Source organism: Bos grunniens, chromosome 1, assembly GCF_055505025.1.
Source record: "Bos grunniens cultivar Pamir isolate PY7600 chromosome 1, Bosgru_T2T1.0, whole genome shotgun sequence".
In the NCBI taxonomy this organism is placed as follows: domain Eukaryota; kingdom Metazoa; phylum Chordata; class Mammalia; order Artiodactyla; family Bovidae; genus Bos; species Bos grunniens.
The window spans coordinates 73,505,641-73,529,317 of NC_141165.1; the positions used below are offsets into that span (position 1 = coordinate 73,505,641).

Sequence of the window (23,677 nt, forward strand, 5' to 3'; positions counted from 1 at the left end):
ATCTACTAGGTGGAGATTACAATAGACAATTATGTAATGCACTCAGCATGCTGATCTTCAGTAATTGTGGGGCAGTTGCTACCTGCTTATGTATAAGAGCCCCCACATTAATCGCTAGCTAGGAGATGTTGGCCATGTCACTTAATCTCCCTGGGTATCCATTTTCTTCTGTGTAAAATGAGGGAGGTGAGTAATTTGGCAATTAAATGTTCCTCTGTTTATAATATAAAATACCAACATAGGTGTTATTGCTTCCAATTTTGAGATGAAAGCTAACCTACAGCTAGAGTGCTTTTGGGAAACTTTTGAATTAAGCTTCCTGAAAGCTCTATGAGGAGAATATATACAAATAAATGCTTGTTTTCAAATATTGGTCCTTTGATTCAAATAATGAGCCAAGAAAACTGACCACAGACCAACCCACCAATTGCTGCTTTATTTCTCTGTTAGGGTTTCCTTACAAACCTCACTGAATGAATTATAAAATGAGGTGATTTGAAAGTAGAGCAAGTTTCTTGTGAAATCATATCCTGTTTTCCTTCAGTCACCCTGACTTGGAAATACCCCAGGGCATCCCAAAGAAGGGATTTTCTCAGTCAACTGGTGCTGTAAAAGGGAACCAATGCATAAACTACTCCTTTGGGAGGCCAACCAGGTGGGGAACTCCCTCCTACTGTGTTCATTAAGGCAGGCAGGCTGGTAGCTGCTCCAGGCTCTGCATCACTCCCGGTACCTTAGCCTCTCCCTGGTTTCAAAGTGACACCAACCTACATGCAGTTTTTCCTGAATCACCTTTAATCATGACTTCCTATATCTACTCAACATAGAATCTGATTGTTTGTCTCCCCTATATTTTGAAGAAAGACATATTTTCAAAACTTGAAAAAAATAGGCTAAGTGCCAAACCTAAAGGAATTTTGTAAAAAAAAATTTTTTTAAATCTCAATTTCTCTGAAGAATCTATCTTTTTAAAACTTACATTGTAAATATTATCAAGAGCTAATTTTCAATTGATTATTAACATTTTTCCCCCCAAAAGAGACAGCAACGTCTGAAACAGAATCAAATTAGTTTTTCCCTGAAATTAAGTGATTTCTCTTTATGATTTTAGGAATGCTCAGAGAGCAACTTCATCTCCAACTCTTTTAAAGAGATGGTATCTGGTAATTTAAAGGTATGGTTTATTATATTATCACATTTCTTAAAAAGAAAAGCTGCTAGACTGAATTCTGAGAGAGAAAATGGAAGGCAGATAAGGAGCTAAACCACCTCTTCATTATTTATTTATTTTTATCAAAAATATTTATTTATCTATTTACTTAGCTGCACTGGGTCTTAGTTGCAGCATGCAGGGTCTAATTCCCTGAGTGGGGATTGAAATTGGGCCCCCTATATTGGGAGCATAGAGTCTTAGCCACTGAACCAGCCGGGAAGTCCTACCCTATTATTTAAAGTATGAGGAGTGATCATTACAGGAAGTCTTTAAGGTTAAGCCTCTTCTGGCACTGTAAATTAATAATGAAAACCCAAGAAAGCAAAAGAGGTATGGAAAGTAAGAACCTCTGAATAAAATAGATTGGCATGGCTTAGAGGAGGAGAGCAGGAAGGAAAGGAAAGGAAACCTCCAGCCTCAGTCTAGGGTGACCTTGAAGACATTGTATTTCTCAGAGTGAAAAATATCAGCTTGAGAGGAAATAGTCTGCCCTCTTCATTGCTGGAACTACCAGGAAAGGGAAACCCCACCCCGCTGATTTTTGAGGTTCAGTGGGTCCTAATGTGGAGAATAGGAAGGACTTTTGAACAGGAACCAATTAGAGAACCTATCCTTCAAGGGAATCCCTAGCCAGCTGTTCCATCCTATTTGCTCCCTCTCCCAGACCTTTTTCCAGCACACTTTTTCCTACACTTCACTGAAGAAGCCACAGTCTAAAGATTCCTTTGGATAAAAGGGGCTGTCAGTCCCTTTTAAAAGATGGCAAGTATTTGCAGAGGGGTTAAGGGACTGCCAGTCACTCAGCCATGCATTGCTGTGAACTAGCTCATTCAGATTTCTCTCACCTCTGATCCAGATCAGCTGTATTGGGAGGAAGCTTCCGAGAGGTAGGGGAGAAGAGAGGAGGCAGAAGAGGAAGGCTTTAGAACATTTTATAGACTGAAATCCTTTGGAGGGAAGAGCAAGCTTGAGGAGACACGCATTAGTGGTCCAGAAGCTTTGTGGAAAGAGGAAACAACTAGAGAAGATAAGGAAATGGGTCCCAGATGCAAACTTTACAAAATTTTCTAGGATCTCTTGTATCTAAGGTCTTGAATTTCCCAGCTAGAATTGTTAATAATTAGTTCACTGTTCTTACTGGTTAAATTGGCTATTATAGGTTGGACTAATATCTAAACATTACTTATAATATTTGTTTATGGAAGGAAATGTCTTCTCAAAAAACTACAAACATTGTTTTACCAATGATATGCAGGTCTGTAGTTCTGTTAAAAATATCAGAAAGTAAGGAATATGTCACAGGATACTGTTCTGCCATTCCCCAACCAAGAAAATGTGAAGGAAATAAGTAAGCCTAGGACACTGAAAGGAAGTTGCTCATACATCCTAAATTTTCTGAGGTTGTTTTATTTCATGTGATTTTAACTTTAATGCATAAATGTTAGTGTAACAATTTTTACATGTCTGTAAATCACAATAAACTGTGGAAAATTCTGAAAGAGATGGGAATCTCAGACCACCTGACCAACCTCTTGAGAAACCAATATGCAGGTCAGGAAGCAACAGTTAGAACTGGACATGGAACAACAGACTGGCTCCAAATAGGAAAAGGAGTACGTCAAGGCTGTATATTGTCACCCTGCTTATTTAACTTATATGCAGAGTACTTCATGAGAAACGCTGGTCTGGATGAATCACAAGCTAGAATCAAGATTTCCAGGAGAAATATCAATAACCTCAGATATGCAGATGACACCACCCTTATGGCAGAAAGTAAAGATGAACTAAAGAGCCTCTTGATGAAAGTGAAAGAGGAGAGTGAAAAAGTTGGCTTAAAGCTCAACATTAAGAAAACGAAGATCATGGCATCTGGTCCCATCACTTCATGGGAAATAGATGGGGAAACATGGAAACATTGTCAGACTTTATTTTTCTGGGCTCCACAATCACTGCAGATGGTGACTGCAGCCATGAAATTAAAAGACACTTACTCCTTGGAAGGAAAGTTATGACCAATCTAGACAGCATATTAACAAGCAGAGACATTACTTTGTCCACAAAGGTCTGTCTAGTTAAGCTATGGTTTTTCCAGTGGTCATGTATGGATGTGAAAGTTGGACTGTGAAGAAAGCTGAGCACTGAAGAATTGATGCTTTTGAACTGTGGTGTTGGAGAAGACTCTTGAGAGTCCCTTGGACTACAAGGAAATCCAACCAGTCCATCATAAAGGAGATCAGTCCTGAGTGTTCATTGGAAGGACTGATGTTGAAGCTGAAACTCCAATACTTTGGCCACCTGATGCAAAGAGCTGACTTATCTGAAAAGACCCTGATGCTGGGAACGATTGAGGGCAGGAAGAGAAGGGGACAACAGAGGATGAGATGTTTGGATGGCATCACTGACTCAATGGACATGAGTTTGGGTGAACTCCAGGAATTGGTGATGGACAGGGAGGCCAGGCGTGCTGCGGTTCATGGGGTGGCAAAGAGTCAGACACGACTGAGCAACTGAACTGAACTGAACTGAGTGCTCTATGTTAGCTAACAAATTCATCTCCTAAGGGATCCAAGATGAAAAACTTGAAGGGCTCTTCAGTATCTTCCTTTCCTTCCCCATTAAATCTATCCTCTTATTTCTCTGCCTTGATCTATTCCTTCATTCATCAAACTTTCTTTAACAGTCTAGAGTATTCCTGGTGGGGTAGGGGGGTGCAGCGGAACATCTGGACTAATGGGTATGAGCTCTGCGCATCTTCTTTTTTTGCCACTGCCATTAGTAGGCTCTCAACATCGAAATCTCAGCTAGACTGTGACAACTGCTGGCAGGTGGTCAGCCTGCCTGTCTTCATCTAATTTACTCTCCATTGCTGTATCCATGTCGTGCCAGTACACAGGTGCCCTTGTTGGCAAAAACCCTCAACCAAAGCCTTAAGCAATCTGTCTTTGGTCTACCTTCCCAGTTTTCTTAGACTATTCCCAGAATAGCCTATGCTCCCTTCAGATTTCTGAGGCTTTACTCCTTCCCCATCCTGGACTGGCCTTCTCTGTCTTATCTACCTTTCAAAGTTGCATTTATTCTTTTAATTTTTTAAATAGGTTTTATTTTTCAGAGCAGTTTTAGGTTGCATGCAAAAGTGAATGGAAGGCAGAGATCCCTTGTCCCCAGCCCCCACCGTCACATCCCCAGAGGGTATACTTGCTGCAAACAAGAACCTGCACTGACAGGTCATAAAGTACTTTTCTGCCCTAAAATTCCTCTGTGCTCTGCGTATTTATCCCTCCTCCCCACTAACCCCTGGCGACCACTGATCTTTTGCTGTCTCCATGGGTTCTGCCTTTTCAAGAACGTCCTAGAGTTGGAATTGCACAGCTTGTAGCCTTTTCACCTTGGTGGCTTCAACTGCATTGTGTTCAAAGTTGCATTTATTCTTTCTTTAAAATTTTCAGTTGAAGGATACTTGGTTTACAGTGTTGTGTTGGTTTCAGCTGTATAACAATAAAAATCAGCTATAAGCATCTATATGTGTCTGATAATGGAAATCAGCCATAAGTATCTATCCCCTCCCTCTTGATACCCCCATCCCACCCCTCTAGGTTGTTACAGAGCACCAGAGGGAGAATATGGACAAACTGAGAGAGTAGCACTGACCTATATACACTACCAGGTATAAAATAGCTAGTTAGTGGGAAACCTCTATATAACAGTAGGAATCCAGACTGGTACTCTGTACTTATTCTTTAAAGTTCAAATGTCACCTTCTTTGAATAAATGTTCCTGACATACTTGCTACGAACTGTCCCCTCTTCTGCCTTCTCAGTTCAGTTCAGTCGCTCAGTCGTATCAGACTCTTTGCGACCCCATGGACTGCAGCATGCCAGGCTTCTCTGTCCATCACCAACTCCCGGAGCTTGCTCAAACTCATGTCCATGAGCTTACTCAAACTTCTGCCTTCTAATACATAATATTCATTTTACCAGAGGTATGTCATTCTGCTTCGTATTATAAATTATTAGAAATAGGTTGTTTCTCCCCTGAAACTTATAAGTTTCTTGAATTTAGGTCCCATGTTAGAATTGTTTCCCATATGTGACCCATAGCAATAGCTTTGATATTTATTAAATTGAGCTGAATAAGCCACCCAAATGGGACACATCAAATATTTTAGTCAGGTCAATTTTGTATTGGTCAAAGAGCAAAGCCAACAGTGGTCTGACTATTATTCTTTTTTTTTTTCATGTAGTTCCTTCAGTGAAAAATATATTCTCATAAGATGAATATAGTCACATCCTCACTCTCCTACCTTCTGGACCCTGTATTAGCCTATGAAACCCATATGTACCTTAATAATTTCTTCTTTATCTGAATGGCCTACACATATAGCCTCTAGTCCCATGTGACCAAAAGTGCAGTCCTTATACCACCTGCATTCTCGTCACCATATGCACAAGTTAAAAATTCAGATTCCTGGGCCCTACCCCAGACCTCCTGAATTAGCATCTCTGTGGCTGGAGCCTGAGAATCTGTTTTGTGAATAAGCTTCTCAGGGTTGTTGTACATAGGAAACCTTAAGAATCTTCATTCTAGAAACTGATCAGAGAGCTTGGCTGGGGAGCTCAAGATTTGGTGGATTCTTTGAATTTCTTATTATCTCTAAGAATGATCAGACTTCAAAACATCACAGAAAGTGAACAGTGAAATGTGCTTATAGTACACGTTCTCTTGGTGAGAAACTGGTAAATGAAAGATTCTGGGATTCAGAAGGGTGAGAAAGCAATGAACTGAATTTGGCCATGATCTGTTATCATTTGGCAAAAAGATACATATTCAAGATTAGGAGAAGCTATTTAAGACCTAAATCTGACCTTCTTTCAGCTTCTTTTCATCTCTTATACAGATTATTCTATGTTTATTATGTTTATAAATAAATATAGGATTAAATAGGAAACTAACATTACTAAGAATCTTCTGTATGCCAGGCATCATGCTAGGTGCTTTCTATATATTACTCATATAATCAGCCACTTGGAGGAGGTCACTTTTTATCTGCATTTTGCAGAAGAGGAAAGTTAGAGGATGAAAGGTTAAGTAAATTGCTAGTTAGGTAGATTAAGTAAGTTATAATGTAGATAGGTTAAATTAGATAGAAAAGTAAATGCAAGATTAAGTAAACTGCTAATTTCAGATTCCAATTCAATCATTTACTGGATGTGTGAGCCCTGGGGAAACTCACTTAGTTTCTCCAAATCTCAGCAGCATCACAGATAAAAGAAAGGAGGGGTCACCTTCCTCACAAATTGAGGACTAGTGATGAAGTCAGGTATACATAGGACCCAGCATAATGTCTGGCCCTCAGTCAGTGTAGCAACCATTCCCTCACCTCAGTTTTCTTTCTACCTTGGCTTTTTATGCTTTTAAAAAAATTTTATGAAGGAGCCTGTTTGCTCAGAAGCCTGAAAAGGCCTTGCTATTTTAATAGGTGCCCAGAAACACTGTTCATGGTGCTCACGGCCAACAGCGCTTCCTTTTTCCTGAGGGTTGGTGTTCAAGAAAAAAACTCTCATCAGCCTCTGGCTTCCTTACAGCTTCAAAGAGGCAGTGATATGCACAGCCCAGGGAAAGCAGCCTCGGTGAGTCATGCTTTCAACTTCCAACTGGTGACATGAAAGACAGAAAGTAGCCACTTCACTACTGCCAGCAACCACAGCAAATGACTCCACTGTGGCTTTCCCAGAGACAGTGTCAGGGGGCCAAGCACATGCCTTCACAGCTGCCAGACTGCCCCATGAGTCTCAGTTGCCTCCTCAAATTGAGCTTGTCAAGTTCTTATGAACTGGCACACCAGAGATCCTCCTGCCACAGAACAGGGGACACCTTTTTTGGGAATGAATTCTCTGATGATGATAAAATTGTATCATGATCTTACCTGCAGGTAGTATCAGTGATTCCAGCAGAAATCATGAATGATTTGGGTTTAAAGCTTTTTTTTCCGCCCATGAGCATTTCCTCTTGAGGGCAAGGAGGAACATTTATCACAACCTTATGATTCACTCTCCTAGACTGGCTGTGGCTTCATTTCATCTTTGAATTCCTGGCCTAAGGCTTAAAAGATGTCGGAATTGTTACCTGGAGGCAGATGCGTGTTCTCCTATCCTGGTCATCTGCTTTCGACAGTGATAAAACACAAGCATCAGTGATTGTTCTTGGTGTCATTCAACTTCCTTGTCCCTGCTTTGAACAATCCAGGCATGTATCTAAACCTTCTTTTCTAATTTACCTTTTTTCTTACTAGTTTTCTTACATATTTTAGAATGATGATTTTCCTGGTTATACCACCCACCTTGGGAAACACTAATTGCCTTTACTGATTCTAAATTGATTTCTAGGTCCAGGATTTGGGGCTTTAGTGCACAAATCTCCTATCTTCCTACTTATATTGTTCATGACTGTGGATTCTGCTTACTCTTCTCATAGCTGTGGGCTTTAGAAGCAAAAGTCTGACATGCCACTGTTCTCCAAAATGAGGAAGTTTGGCAGCCTCTGTTCCTACTCTGCTTGCTTTTCTACCTTGACTGTTAACATATAAGTTCTTGTGAGAAAAGCCCTTCATTAAATGCCTAAACAAGGCAACAGCAAGGGAAAAAGCAACACAAGCACAGAAGGATGGCAATAGCCTGTACCTGTGTCTGCTCAGGAGGACCTCTGCTGTTGATGATCTGCCTAAACCCAGTGGGAACAAGCATCTTAGCAGGATGGGCTTGGAGCCTGAGTTAAACAAACAGCACAGCAGAAGGAAGAAATCAGAGGTTTGGTGGTCAGAGTTTTCTGAATCCTACTCAACATTTTCCAACCCTGTTGGCCTCTGTCTATAGCCACCCCTGTTCCTGCACTGTTTATTTTTACCAGTATGTAATATCAGAGTCGGAGAAGGCAATGGCACCCCACTCCAGTACTCTTGCCTGGAAAATCCCATGGACGGAGGAGCCTGGTAGGCTGCAGTCCATGGGGTTGCGAAGAGTCAGACACGACTGAGCGACTTCACTTTCCCTTTTCACTTTCATACATTGGAGAAGGAAATGGCAACCCACTCCAGTGTTCTTGCCTGGAGAATCCCAGGGACGGGGGAGCCTGGTGGGCTTCCGTCTATGGGGTCGCACAGAGTCGGACACGACTGAAGCGACTTAGCAGTAGCAGTAGCAATATCAGAGTAAATGATAAATATAGCTTATGGAAACCTTTGGCCTTAAATACTTTGAGGTTTTCCCTGAGGAAATGTGCTTTATTTTACTGACAATATTTCCTTTTTTTTTTCTTTTACAACAAATAAAACAATAGCACTCATATTGTTTATAATTATTGAAATAATTTACTCTAATTTGAATTCTTATATATGAGAACCTTTACATACTGACAACTCCCATGGCATCTTTATAAAGTATTGTAAACCTATGGCTGATTCATGTTTATGTTTGGTAGAAACCAACACAATACTGTAAAGAAATTATCCTTCAATTAAAAATAAATAACAAAAAAGTGTGCAGGTCATAAATATGCTGTCTAAAGATAGGCACAGTAGGTCACAGAGATATGAAATGAGTTGAAATCACATTGTGAGTCAATGCAATGACATGTGAGTTCAGGTACCCAATCTGGGCTCTGGTGCACTTGACACAGACCTCACCTTCAGAGATGACATTCTCTGGAGACCAGGGTACAGAAAAGGGTAGATTGATGCTCAGTTTTGAAGGTGATCATAGTTAAACCCTTTTTATATAACTTAATGATTTCACAGACTTCCTGAATGTTAAGTCAGGTGAAGTTTATTTACATTTGCCCATTCAAAAGTTGTTTGACCAAGACTGTATGATACTATGAATAATTATATGCCAACAAATTGGACAACCTAGAGGAAATTGACAAGCTTTTAGAAACATACAGCCCACTAAAACTGAATCAAGAAGAAATAGATAATCTGAGAAGATTGATCACTGAAAGTGAGATAGAATCCATAATAATAATAATGATCAAAACTCATTGCAAACAAAAGTCCAGGACCAGAGGGCTTCACTGGGGAATTCTAACCACACATACAAATAAGAACTTACATTGATCATTCTCAAACTTTTCCAAAAGGCTGAAGAGGAGGAAACACTCCCAAAGTTATTCTATGAAGCCACCATTACCCTGATACCAAAACCAGACAAAGACATTGACAAAAAAAAATTTTTTTATAAGACTGTATGAAGTTGCAAACTGTTTCCTAACTCTAGAAGACAGGGTGATGTAATACCTACAACTATTAGGGATGCTAAAACAGCAGTAACAGTGCCCTCGTCTGCCCGGAATACAGAAGGATGGCTGAACAAACACAGAAGAATGCAACTTTCTAAGGAAAGTCTGCTGGGAACTAGTTCCCACATTGTATCTGCCTCCAGGAAGAAGAGCCTGTGACTTGCTTTCTGCCTGACTCCTTAATGGTCAGTGGATTCTCTGTTGGGGGGACCTAGATTTGGACACATTAGGAATGATGAATATGAACCATTGGTGAAGTACATTTGAGCCCACAGCCTACTAGCTTGTGTTTCAGAACCATTCAGTCAGCCAGATATTTAATTTTTCAGTGAGGCAGAGGAAAGGGGATCTGTTCTGGGGTTGCTAAACAGCGATACATATTCATAATTCATTTTGCTTGGGTTTTTGAATATAGCATTACTGTACAATTATACAGTGCTTGGCTGTTTTCAAAATTTTCTATTGATGTTTAAAACAGTTTCAGGAGGTAGCTGTTGTTATTACCAGTTTTACAGATGAGAAACTGAGGTGTAGAGAGGTTATATTGCTTACATCTAGGTCTGCCAGATTCCAAAGCTTATGCTTTTTTGAAAAAAAAAATTTTTATTTTGCAATAGTTGTAGATTCACATGAGTTTACAAATAAATGTACAGGTAAGTCCCATGAATTCTTCCCCCAACCTCCTCAAATGTTAACATCTCACACAACTAGAGTATAGTATTAAAAGCAAGAAAATGACTTTGACACAATCCACAGTGCTTATTCAGAGTTCATCAGCTATGTGTGTGTGTGTGTGTGTGTGTGTGTGTGTGTAGCTGTATGCAATTTCGTCATGTTCTTATATAAAGCATACACTGTTCTACCAATTTTAAATATCAAGTCAGATTATAGGAATGAATAAAATGATTTTTTCTTCAATAAAACATTATCTACCAACAATCATGTACATTATGCTGTATGTGCTATGCTAAGTTGCTTTAGTCGTGACTGACTCTTTGCAACCTTATGGACTGTAGCCCGCCAGGCTCCTCTATCCATGGGATTCTCTAGGCAAGAATGCTGGAGTGGGTTGTTATGCCCTCCTCCAGGGGATCTTCCTGACCCAGGGATCAAACCCATGTCTCTTCTGTTTCCTGCACTAGTGGTTCTTTACTACTAGCACCACCTGGGAAGCCCCAGTTATGTATGACCAAACAGCTTTTCATTTTTAGTTGCAATTAAGAAAAGGAAGCAATTCTAAAAGCTCATCTCTTAGGAGCGCTAGACTGTGCTATGTGCCTTTATGGGCACATCTTCTGGGGGTGATGATAGATATAAAATAGGGAAACAATTTATTGGTTTATTGATAATTATGGCAGCAGGAAAAGGGGACAACAGAGGATGAGATGGCTGGATGGCATCACCGACTCGATGGACGTGAGTTTGAGCAAACTCTGGGAGCTGGTGATGGACAGGGAGGCCTGGCATGCTGCAATTCATGGGGTCGCAAAGAGTCGGACACGACTGAGCGACTGAACTGACTGACTGATGGCAGCACTCTTAAATATGTCAGAAATTTCTATCAGTAAAGGAAAGGTGATCTTACCTTGACTTCAGATTTAGTCTCATCATCTTCCTTTTCCTCTGAGTTTAAATCTGTCTCTGTATAAGGTTCCTCAGATGTTTTCTGATGAGGAACTAGAGAGATAAAGGAAACCTGCCATTAATTTGGCTAGTTGGCTAATAACTCAGAGCACTTAGCCTGACTTGGATCATGCTGATGTAGTTGATTAACAAAGCTTAATTGAGCTGCTACATATTTTCAAAATAGTAGATGAAATTGGAGGTGAAGAGGAGATGCAGAAAAGAAAGAGTCCTTGATCCCAGGCACTTGATCCAAAGAGAAAAAAGTCATACCCAACACCAAGGGAAAACATCAAACTGCAACCAGTCAATCAAGGTAACATGGTAAAAATGATAGTTTCCATCATTCCCATTTTTAAGGCCCAGTTAAAAAGTTGTTTTCTTCATGAAGTCTTCCTTAACTATTCTAAGCTTCATGGGTTCTGTTTATATACTGATGCTTTAGCATTTTCATTTGCAATGTATAACATTGCACTTGATGTTGTTCTTGGATTGGAAGATTGAATTCTAGGTACCACATTCTACTGAGCATATTCTTTCCATTATACAGGTAATTAATTAGTGATTATTAATAGGAAATTTGAAAAATACTAAAATCTTACCATTTAAACACACTATGATTATGTAAGAGGATAGAAATTGTTGCTAACCTAATGATCTAACAGTTGCATTCCAGAATTGATGCAATTGCATTTATTAGTGGACAGGATGACTGTGTGAAGAATCTGCTGAGTCTGGAGGAAATTGGGCAGGCTTGCTCTTACTCTTATGTCTCAATCATTCTCTCTCCCTCCTCTCCTTCCCACCAGGCACTAAGATGCCTGGGAAATAGCCGTCTTCAACCTCCACGGTCATTTGGCAGTAAGATTGGGATTTGGGGAGGAGAAGCCCTGGTTAGATTTGTAGCTTTCTAACAGTTTTACCAGAAGGCTGCCCTGGGGGTAATGACTACAAGACTAGTAAGTAAGTGGTACTTTACATTCTTACTGGTCACCATCACCACCCTTGTATATACAGTCCCTTTGGGAAACTCACAGGATACATGCGATTAACCCAGGACAGGATATGAACATTTCTAGGTCTGGTGGCCAAAATGTCATCCACCTAATGTCACCAATACCACCCAGATGCTTATGTGTGGCAGACTTGATGGAGGTTGACTGTCTTGCCTCCAGAGGCCCTCCCAAGCCTCTGTGAGCCAACTGGAAGCCCCTTGATCTTTCTGTGGGTTTTCTAAACATGTTACATTGAAATCTGTAGTGAAGTGCACAGATAGCTGCCCCAGGTTGTATGACTGCTGAATCTATTTTATAACAATGAACAACCCACTGGGCTCCTCGTTCTCTGCAGGATCTCTGTAACCTGAATGATTCTAGGCATAGTAACAGGAAGCTAGAAATGCATATACTGATTGGCAATACCCATGACTGAGAACCACTTCCCCTTAACTCTGTTAAGTACAGCAGTGAAGTTAAAGGCAAGGACGTGGGAGCAATGTTGCCAGAACTCAAGTTTTGCTCTTCCACATATGAAGCATACAATATTAAAGAGCCTTAGCTTCAGTTCACTTCAGTTCAGTCCTCAGTCATGTCCAATCTTTGTGACCCCATGGACTGCAGCATGCCAGGCCTTCCTGTCCATTACCAACACCCAGAGTTTACTCGAACTCATGTACATTGAGGTGGTGATGCCATCCAATCATCTCATCCTCTGTCATCCCTTCTCCTCCCGCTCTCAATCTTTTGCAGCATCAGGGTGTTTTCACATGAGTCAGTTCTTCACATCAGGTGGCCAAAGTATTACAGTTTCAGCTTCAGCATCAGTCCTTCCAATAAATATTCAGGATAGATTTCCTTTAGGCTGGACTGGTTGGATCTCCTGCTGTCCAAAGGGTTCTCAAAAGTCTTCTCTAACAACACAGTTCAAAACCATCAATTCTTCAGCACTCAGCTTTCTTTATAGTCCAACTTTCACATCCATACATGACTACTGGAAAAACCATAGCTTTGACTAGACAGACCTTGGTTGGCAAAATAATGTCTCTGCTTTTTAATATGCTATCTAGGTTGGTCATAACTTTTCTTCCAAGGAGAAACTGTCTTTTAATTTTGTGTCAGCAGTCACCAATTGCAGTGATTTTGGAGCCCCCCCAAATAAAGTATCTTACTGTTTCCACTGTTTCCCCATCTATTTGCCATGAAGTGATGGGACCAGATGCCATGATCTTCATTTCCCAAATGTTGAGTTTTAAGCCAGCCTTAATGTACTCCTTTCCTGATTTGGAACCAGTCTGTTGTTCCATGTCCAGTTCTAACTGTTGCTTCCTCACCTGCATACAGATTTCTCAGGAGGCAGGTCAGGTGGTCTGGTATTCCCATCTCTGTAAGTTTTCCATAGTTTGTTGTGATCCACACAGTCAAAGGCTGTGGTGTAGTCGATAAAGCGAAGTAGATGGTTTTCTGAAATTCTCTCACTTTTTTGATGATCCAACAGATGTTGGCAATTTGATCTCTGGTTCCTCTGCCTTTTCTAAATCCAGCTTGAACATCTGGAAGTTCACAGTTCATGTATTGCTGAGCCTGGCTTGGAGAATTTTGAGCATTACTTTACTAGCATGTGAGATGAGTGCAATTGTGCGGTACTTTGTCTTCAAGAAAATTGGAGATACCAAGGAAACATATGCAAAGATGGGCTTGATAAAGGACAGAAATGGTATGGACCTAACAGAAGCAGAAGATATTAAGAAAAGGTAGCAAGAATACACAGAAGAACTGTACAAAAAAGATCTTTATGACCCAGATAATCATGATGGTTTGATCACTCACCTAGAGCCAGACATCCTGGAATGTGAAGTCAAATGGGCCTTGGGAAGCATCACTATGAACAAAGCTAGTGGAGGTGATGGAATTCCAGTTGAGCTATTTGAAATCCTGAAAGATGATGCTGTGAAAGTCCTGCACTCAATATGCCAGCAAATTTGGAAAACTCAGCAGTGGCCACAGAACTGGAAAAGGTCAGTTTTCATTCCAATCCCAAAGAAAGGCAATGCTGAAGAATGCTCAAAGTACCACACAATTGCACTCATCTCACATGCTAGTAAAGTAATGCTCAAAATTCTCCAAGCCAGGCTTCAGCAATATGTGAACCGTGAACTTCCAGATGTTCAAGCTACTTTATTGACTATGCCAAAGCCTTTGACTGTGTGGATCACAATAAACTGTGGAAAATTCTGAAAGAGATGGGAATACCAGACCACCTGACCAACCTCTTGAGAAACCGATATGCTGGTCAGGAAGCAACAGTTAGAACTGGACATGGAACAACAGACTGGTTCCAAATAGGAAAAGGAGTACATCAAGGCTGTATATTGTCACCCTGCCTATTTAACTTATAGCAGAGTACATCATGAGAAACGCTGGGCTGGAAGAAGCACAAGCTGGAATCAAGATTGCCCGGAGAAATATCAATAACCTCAGATATGCAGATGACACCACCCTTATGGCAGAAAGTGAAGAGGAACTAAAAAGCCTCTTGATGAAAGTGAAAGTGGAGAGTGAAAAAGTTGGCTTAAAGCTCAACATTCAGAAAACAAAGATCATGGCATCTGGTCCCATCACTTCATGGCAAATAGATGGGGAAACAGTGGAAACAGTGTCAGACTTTATTTTTCTGGGCTCCAAAATCACTGCAGATGGTGACTGTAGCCATGAAATTAAAAGACACTTACTTCTTGGAAGGAAAGTTATGATCAATCTATATAGCATATTCAAAAGCAGAGACATTACTTTGCCAACAAAGGTCCATCTAGTCAAGGCTATGGTTTTTCCAGTGGTCATGTATGAATGTGAGAGTTGGACTGTGAAGAAAGCTGAGTGCTGTAGAATTGATGCTTTTGAACTGTGGTGTTGGAGAAGACTCTTGAGAGTCCCTTGGACTGCAAGGAGATCCAACCAGTCCATCCTAAAGGAGATCAGTTCCTGGGTGTTCATTGGAAGGACTGATGTTGAAGCTGAAACTCCAATACTTTGGCCACCTCATGAGAAGAATTGACTCATTGGAAAAGACCCTGATGCTGGGAGGGATTGGGAGCAGGAGGAGAAGGGGACAACAGAGGATGAGATGGCTGGATGGCATCACCGACTCAATGGACATGAGTTTGGGTGGACTATGGGAGTTGGTGATGGACAGGGAGGCCTGGCGTGCTGCGATTCCTGGGGTCGCAAAGAGTCAGACATGACTGAGCGACTAAACTAAACTGAAGAGTATGTATGTGTGTATGAGGCCTTAGTGAATTAATATGCACAAAGTGTTTAGGTCTTGGTAAGCACTCAGTATATTTTAGCTACTATTATATCCACAGACGGAGAAGGCAATGGCACCCCACTGCAGTACTCTTGCCTGGAAAATCCCATGGGCAGAGGAGCCTGGTAGGCTGTAATCCATGGGGTTACGAAGAGTCAGACACTACTGAGCGACTTCACTTTAACTTTTCGCTTTCGTGCTTTGGAGAAGGATATGGCAACCCACTCCAGTGTTCTTGCCTGGAAAATCCCAGGGACGGGGGAGCCTGGTAGGCTGCCGTCTATGGGGTCGCACAGAGTCAGACACGACTGAAGTGACTTAGCAACAGCAGCAGCATAGCCACAGAAGGGGGCTTCCCAGGTGGCACAGTGGTAAAGAATCTGTCTGCCAATGCAAGAGACACAGAAGATGCAAGTTCAATCCCTGGGTTGGCAAGATCCCCTGGATTGGAAATGGCAAGCCACTCCAGTATTCCTGCCTAGAAAACACCATGGACAGAGGAGTCTGACAGGCTGCAGCCCACGGGGTTGCAAAGAGTCAGACACAAATGGGCACACATAGCCACAAAAGAATGTTTTCACGTTCCTTGTGTACTTCAGAGAGGTTCAGAGTACCCAAGACACTTGGCTACCAAGAGTCAGAGCTGAGATTCCAGCTCCCACCTCTAAGTGGCCCTGACAATGTTCCTTACACTGTGAAATATAATACTTTATCTTGGCATGGACTCAGTTACTAAGGAGTCAGATGAATGTGTTCAACAATCCTGTTGTCAACCAGCTAGAATCCACACTCAGTGGTTAATCTCCAAAACAAAAGCATAGGAGCATTATACAAAATAAGCAAGTCGCCTGATCAAAGTCCACAGTACCTGTTCGGACATGTCAAAGATCTGTGGATCCTAGGATCATTAGTTACTGTGAAGTCTTGTGTTTGAAAAGCTGAGAAACAATTTATCGTCGTGCTTTGTTTATTTGTAACAAATATATGTCCTTTAAAATAATGAGGGAAATCCAAATAATAATAATAATAATAATAATAATGAGGGAAGCAAAGTCATATAAAGGAGTATAATTAGCTTTGGGAAAGTGCCCTATATAAGAGGTCAAGAGAACCAAGCCCTGTTTCCAACCATCCAAGGATGTCTCTATGTGTGCATGTCTGTGTGTATCTGTGGTGTGCATGCATAAGTGTGTCTGAGTGTACATGTGTATGTGTGTGTGTATGTGTGTGGAAAAATTCTGGAAAGAAATTCACAAAACTGTGAATTTAGTGAACTAAACACTAAAGTTATAACACTAAACTGTTATCAACTTTTTAATTCTAAAAAGCTTAATATGTGGTAGGAGACAGGGACTGTAAATTGTATTAAATGGAGAGTTATCAAAAGACCCCATAATTTTCAGATAAATAAAAACTGAAAGAATTTGTTGCAAACAGACCTGCAAAACAAGAAATGCCAAAGGAAGGTTTTCAGCCGGAAGAGACAAAATACAGGACGGTAATTCAATAAGGAATAAAGAACATCAGAAATGGTGAATAGGAAGTAAATATAAAATTATCTATATATTTGTTCCTTTTTTCGTCCTTTCTCCAAATTTTGTTGAAAGATATATGCCTGTTTACAGCAAAAATTATAACACAATATTGGGGTATGTAACATATGTTGACGTAATATTTAGGATAAGAATAGCACAGAAGATGATTAAACGGCATATGCAACTATACTGTTGCAAATTTCCTGTATTTACACAATGTGCTACAATATTAACTCAAAGTAGATTGTGAGAAATTAGGGATACACATGGTAATACCTAGAAGAAACACTGGGGGAAAAACAATGCAAAAAGGTATGTGTGTATGTATGTAAAAAGTCAGTAGAGGAATTAAAAGAGAATACTAAAAAATGGCTAACCTCAAAAAAGTCAGGAAAGGAGATAAGAGGAATAAAAAAAGTATGAGACAAATAGAGAACAAATAATGAAATAGTAGCTCTAAATCCAACTATATCAATAATTACATATTATGTAAAATCAATTAAACACTCTAATTAGAAGATAGAAGTTAACATAATGTTTTTAAAAGGGAAGACCCAAGTAAAGCTGTCTATAAGAAATATACTTTAAAAATAAAGTCAGAAATAGAAGAATGAAAAAGTGTATCATGTAAACATTAAGCATAAAAAGCTGGAATGGCAATATTAATATCTGACAAAGTAGACTTCAATATAGGGCCTATTACTAAAGATAAGAAGGGAAAGAATGATATTTCATTATTATAAAAGGGCCAATATATCTGCAAGATAAAATAATTATGAATCTGTGCATGCTTAATAAGTTTCAAAATACATGTGGCAACAAATTTTATATATATATATATATAAAATATCCAAGCATGTTTACCCAGAATGCATGATTGTTTTAACATATAAAAATAAATCACTGTAATCCACCATATAAACCAATAAAGGAGAAAAATCACACATAGCGCTTCCCAGGTGGCACTAGTGGTAAAGAAACTGCCTGCCAATGCAGGAGACATAAGTGAGGCAATTTTGATCCCTTGGTTGGGAAGATCTCCTGGAGAAGGAAATGGCAAATCACTCCAGTATTCTTGCCTGGAGAATTCCATGGATAGAGGAGCCTGGAGGGCCATAGTCCATGTGGTTGCAAAGAGTCGGACACTACTGAGCAACTACTAGTAACTAACTATATGCACCAAAGAGAGCATTTGAAAAATTCAACAATCATTCATGATAAAACTCTTAACAAACTGGAATAGAAGGGAACTTTCTCAATCTCATAAAGTACATCTGTGAAAAACTTACTGCTAACATATACTTCAAGGTGAACAATAAGTTCTTTCCCTACAAACTGGGAAGAATCATGTATGTCTGATCTTAACACTTCTATTCAATGTTCTACTAAAAGTTCCAGCCGTTATCATGGGGCAAGGGGGAAAAAAGCGTGAAGACTGAAACAGAAGTAAAACTGTCCTTATTTACAGATGATAGGATTACATTTCTATACAGAAATATATTCCTATTGATAATAGTTATATATGGTAAATTCCATTTATCATACAGCTTTTTACAAGCATGACATATTTAAGATCTTTACACTCAAAACTACTAAATTGTTGAGGAAAATTAAAGAAGACCTAAATAAATGGAACATTATAACATTTATAAGTTGAAAGATTGAACATTGGTGAGATAAAAGTTCTCCCCAAACTGAACTATATATTCATTCAGTGATCTACATATTCATCCCAGGAGAAACTGAAAAGTGATTTTACAATTTATATGGAAATGAAAAGGACCTAAAATAGCCAAAACAATCTTGAAAAATAACAAAGTTGGAAGACTTATATTACCTAATCTCAAGTCTTATTAGTAGGCTATAGTAATCAAGACCATGGAGGACTGATGTAAGGACTCATCTTTTTATTTTTTTCAAAGAACCAATTTTACCATTCTTTTGCTAACAGAATCTTGTTGGCCTTTTAAAGGTTTTTAATGAAGCTTTTTTTATGCTAATCCTATTCATGCATTTATATTGTTCTTCTACTAGACTGTGAACTTCTCCTGGCATCCAGGCATTCAGTTTTACCTAAATTTATAAGTCTTCAATGCCTGTACTATTCCATATCTTAAATAATATCTGTTGAAACAGTGACCATTATGCATCTTAAATAAGCATAATCTAAATCCTCACGAGCATGGATGAAACATAAAACCACAAAACTTCCTTCCCCAAGTAACTCACCCAAAGTGGAGGGCTGGCTGATTTTTGGTGATGCCCATTTTGGGGAGGACTCAGGATGGGGGGCCACGGGTTGCACTGGGCGAGTCTGTCTGGCTGCCAGTTTCATCAGACTCATTTGTCTCTTGTGAAATATTTCCTGCACATCGCTCAGCTTCTGCAGGACTTTCTGGGCTTTAGTCTATGGGGAAAAAAAGTAGATCATGAGCTGGTGGCTCTGTACTTAATCTGAGAACAGGAGGCATTCCCTTTCTCTCATCTTCCCCTCTTCTCTGAGCATCCATATGGAGGTCATTGCATATCTTGCCTTGTACAGAATTGTGATTCTAAGAGCATGTATCTCCCACTTGATTGTCAGTGGTTGTATTCTTTTCACCACTGTATCTCCAGCACCTGGAACACTGCCAGGCACCAAGGGATTCAGTTCAGTTCACCTCAGTTCAGTCACTCAGTCGTATCCAACTCTTTGCCACCCAATGGACTGCAGCAGGCCAGACTTCCCTGTCGATATCACCAACTCCCAGAGCTTACTCAAACTCATGTCCATTGAGTCGGTGATGCCATCCAACCATCTCATCCTCTGTCGTCCCCTTCTCCCACCTTCAATCTTTCCCAGCATCAGGGTCTTTTCAAATGAGTCAGTTCTTTGCATCAGGTGGCCAAAGAATTGTAGTTTCAGCTTCAAAACCAGTCCTTCCAATGAATATTCAGGACTGATTTCCTTTAGGATGGACTGGCTGGATCTCCTTGCAGTCCAAGGGACTCTCAAGAGTCTTCTCCAATACCACAGTTCAAAAACATCAATTCTTTGGCACTCAGCTTTCTTTATAGTCCAACTTTCACATCCATACAGGACTACTGGAAAAAACAAAGCTTTGACTAGATGGACCTTGGTTGGCAAAGTAATGTCTCTGCTTTTTAATATGCTGTCTAGATTGGCCATAACTTTTCTTCCAAGGAGCAAGCATCTTTTAATTTCATGGCTGCAGTCACCATCTGCAGTGATTTTGGAGCCCCCCCAAATAAAGTCAGCCACTATTTCCACTGTTTCCCCATCTATTTTCCATGAAGTGATGGGACCAGATGCCATGATCTCAGTTTTCTGAATGTTGAGTTTTAAGCCAACTTTTTCACTCTCGCCTTTCACTTTCATCAAGAGGCTCTTTAGTTCTTCGCTTTCTGCCATAAGAGTGGTATCATCTGCGTATCTGAGGTTATTAATATCTCTCCCAGCAATCTTAATTCCGGCTTGTGCTTCATCCAGTCTGGCATTTCTCATGATGTACTCTGCTATAAGTTAAATAAGCAGGGTGACAATATAAAGACTTGACGTACTCCTTTCCCAATTTGGAATCAGTCTGTTGTTCCACGTCCAGTTCTAACTGTTGCTTCCTCACCTGCATACAGATTTCTCAGGAGGCAGGGCAGGTGGTCTGGTATTCCCATCTCTCAAAGAATTTTCCACAGTTTGTTGTGATCCACACAGTCAAAGGCTTTGGCATAGTCAATAAAGCCGAAGTAGATGCTTTTCTGAAATTCTCCCGCTTTTTTGATGATCCAACAGATGTTGGCAATTTGATCTCTGGTTCCTCTGCTTTTTCTAAATCCACCTTGAACATCTGGAAGTTCATGGTTCATGTACTGTTGAAGCCTGGCTTGGAGAATTTTGAGCATTACTTTACTAGCGTGTGAGATGAGTGCAATTGTGAGGTAGTTGATCATTCTTTGGCATTGCCTTTCTTAGGGACTGGAATGAAAACTGACCTTTTCCAGTCCTGTGGCCACTGCTGAGTTTTCCAAATTTGCTGGCATATTAAGTGCAGCACTTTCACAGCATCATCTTTTAGGATTTGAAATAGCTCAACTGGAATTCCATCGCCTCCACTAGCTTTATTTGTAGTGATGCTTCCTAAGGCCCACTTGACTTCGCATTCCTGGATGTCTGGCTCTAGGTGAGTGATCAGACAATCGTGATTATCTGGGCATGAAGATCTTTTTTGTATAGTTCTTCTGTGTATTCTTGCTACCTATTCTTAATATCTTCTGCTTCTGTGAGGTCCATACCATTTCTGTCCTTTATTGTGCTCATCTTTGCATGAAACATTCCCTTGTATCTCTAATTTTCTTGAAGAGATCTCTAGTCTTTCCCATTCTGTTGTTTTCCTCTATTTCTTTGCACTGATCACTGAGGAAGGCTTTCTTATTTCTCCTTGCTATTCTTTGGATATTCAAATGAGTGTATCTTTCCTTTTCTCCTTTGCCTTTTGCTTCTCTTCTTTTCACAGCTATTTGTAAGCCCTCCTCAGACAACCATTTGGCCTTTTTGCATTTCTTTTTCTTGGGGATGGTCTTAATCCCTACCTCCTGTACAATGTCACAAACCTCCGTCCATAGTTCTTCAGGTACTCTGTCTATCAGATATAATCCCTTGAATCTATTTCTCACTTCCACTGTATAATCATAAGGGATTTGATTTATGTCATACCTGAATGGTCTGGTGGTTTTCCCTATTTTCTTCAATTTAAGTCTAAATTTGGCAATAAGGAGTTCATGATCTGAGCCACAGCCAGCTCCCGGTCTTATTTTTGCTGACTGTATAGAGCTTCTCCATCTTTGGCTGTGAAGAATATAATCAATCTGATTTCGGTGTTGACCATCTGGTGATGTCCACATGTAGAGTCTTCTCTTGTGTTGTTGGAAGAGGATGTTTGCTATGACCAATGTGTTTGCTTGGCAAAACTCTACTAGCCTTTGCCCTGCTTCATTCTGTACTCCAAGGCCAAATTTGTCTATTACTCCAGGTATTTCTTGACTTCCTACTTTTGCATTCCAGTCCCCTATCATGAAAAGGACATCTTTTTGGGGTGTTAGTTTTAGAAGGTCTTGTAAGTCTTCATAGAACCATGCAACTTCAGCATTACTGGTCGGGGCATAGACTTAGATTACTGTAATTTTGAATGGTTTGCCTTGGAAACAAGCAGAGATCATTCTGTCATTTTTGAGATTGCATCCAATTACTGCAAGTACTTCAGACTCTTTTGCTGACTATGAGTTAATATATGCTGAGTGGTTAAATGCTCACTAAGGCAAATCCATTCATGGTAGAAAAGGATGTCACAGGCCAACTTACAAAAGAATGATTCAAAATGAGAAATGTAACCTGAATAAAGGCCCTGGTGGAAAAAAGACTGTAAGTATTGTAGGGGAAAGAGTAGCTAAATTTTGAAGCAGGATCAAGGGAAGCACAAGGATGTGTGATGAAAAGGATACACATTTAAATTTTATTCTGCAAGACCTCTTCTCTCTATATAAGATCAAGTACCAGGGAAAGATGGATCTCAAACATGTTCTCACAAGGGACTATGTGCCCTAAGGCAAAGGTTCAGAAGAACAAAAAACCAGAACTGTTTCACCTGGGTTTCCCCAAGGCCTGAATCCAGCTGAAATACATTTCTTTCAGCATGATGTCCCTTCAGCTCTGGTGGGTCAAGGAAGTGGGTAGCTTTCTCTTTGTCATGCTGACTCTGACATCCATCTTTTGGATGATTTTAACCACCAAAGAAGGGACTCAGAAGAGCTGAAACACCATAATCCATGCAGGGTGGCCTGAGGATGCCAAATTCCAAAAGTACAGGCTCAGCACACATCCAGGGGGGTTGCCACATTTTGCAACTGGAAAAAGTAAATTTGTCTTTTCTATGCTGAACCATCTTCTGAGGAAAGAGCAAAGATCCCTGAGGACTGGAATGTTAGCTATAGAACAACTCTTTCCCTATAGCCTAAGGCCCTGTCAAGGCTGACCTCTGCACTAAAATCTGAGTCAGGTCTCACTTATCGGAGGATCTGAAGGCAGACCTGAACTGTCCATCTGGTACCCACTGGCCACATGTGGTTAGTGAGCACCTGGAATACAGCTAGTCTGAATTGAGCTGCATTGTTTAAATACACACTGGATTTTGAACATTTACTTGAAAAAAGAACATAAAACATCTCATTAAAATATAATTAATTATACAACAGTGATTTTATGTTGAAATATTTTGCACAAAGGTGGAAAAAAACATTATTAAAATTGATTTAATTTGTTTCTTTTTATTTTTTAAAATGCAACTACCAGAAAATCTTGAATTACATATATGGTTTACATTATATTTCTGTTGAAAAGTTTTGATCTAGACCACAGATTGGCAATTTTTTTTGAAAAGGACGAAACAGTAAATATTTCAGGCTTTGCAGATCGTCTAGTCGCTGATGAATCTGCCAAACTTGGTTATTTTAGCAGAAAAGCAGTCATAGATGATAGATAATACATAAATGAAAGTGAGCAACTGTGTTCTGATAAAACTTGATTTATAAAAATAGGTAGCAATCCCTTATGATTATACAGTGGAGGTGACAAACAGATGTACTCCTTTCCCAATTTTGAATGATCTTCATGTTCATGGAACATTGTTCCATGTCCAGTTCTAAGTATAAGTTACTTCATGGA

General features: G+C 40.0%; 1 protein-coding gene across 10 annotated transcripts in view; it reads right to left on the bottom strand.

The window, feature by feature from the left end:
* Positions 1–23,677, bottom strand: part of MCF2L2 (MCF.2 cell line derived transforming sequence-like 2) — a 259,999-nt gene that overhangs the window by 110,640 nt on the left and 125,682 nt on the right. For all 10 annotated transcript variants that reach the window (XR_015162240.1, XR_015162233.1, XM_086395932.1 and 7 more), the window contains 2 exons: positions 19,192–19,369; positions 11,088–11,179 (listed from right to left, as the gene is read on the bottom strand). Coding sequence is in view for 8 of the 10 variants with exons in the window: in XM_086395932.1 (XP_086252058.1) it covers positions 11,088–11,179; positions 19,192–19,369 (270 nt within the window). In the remaining 2 variants the exon portion in view is untranslated. The remainder of the gene's footprint in view (positions 1–11,087; positions 11,180–19,191; positions 19,370–23,677) is intronic.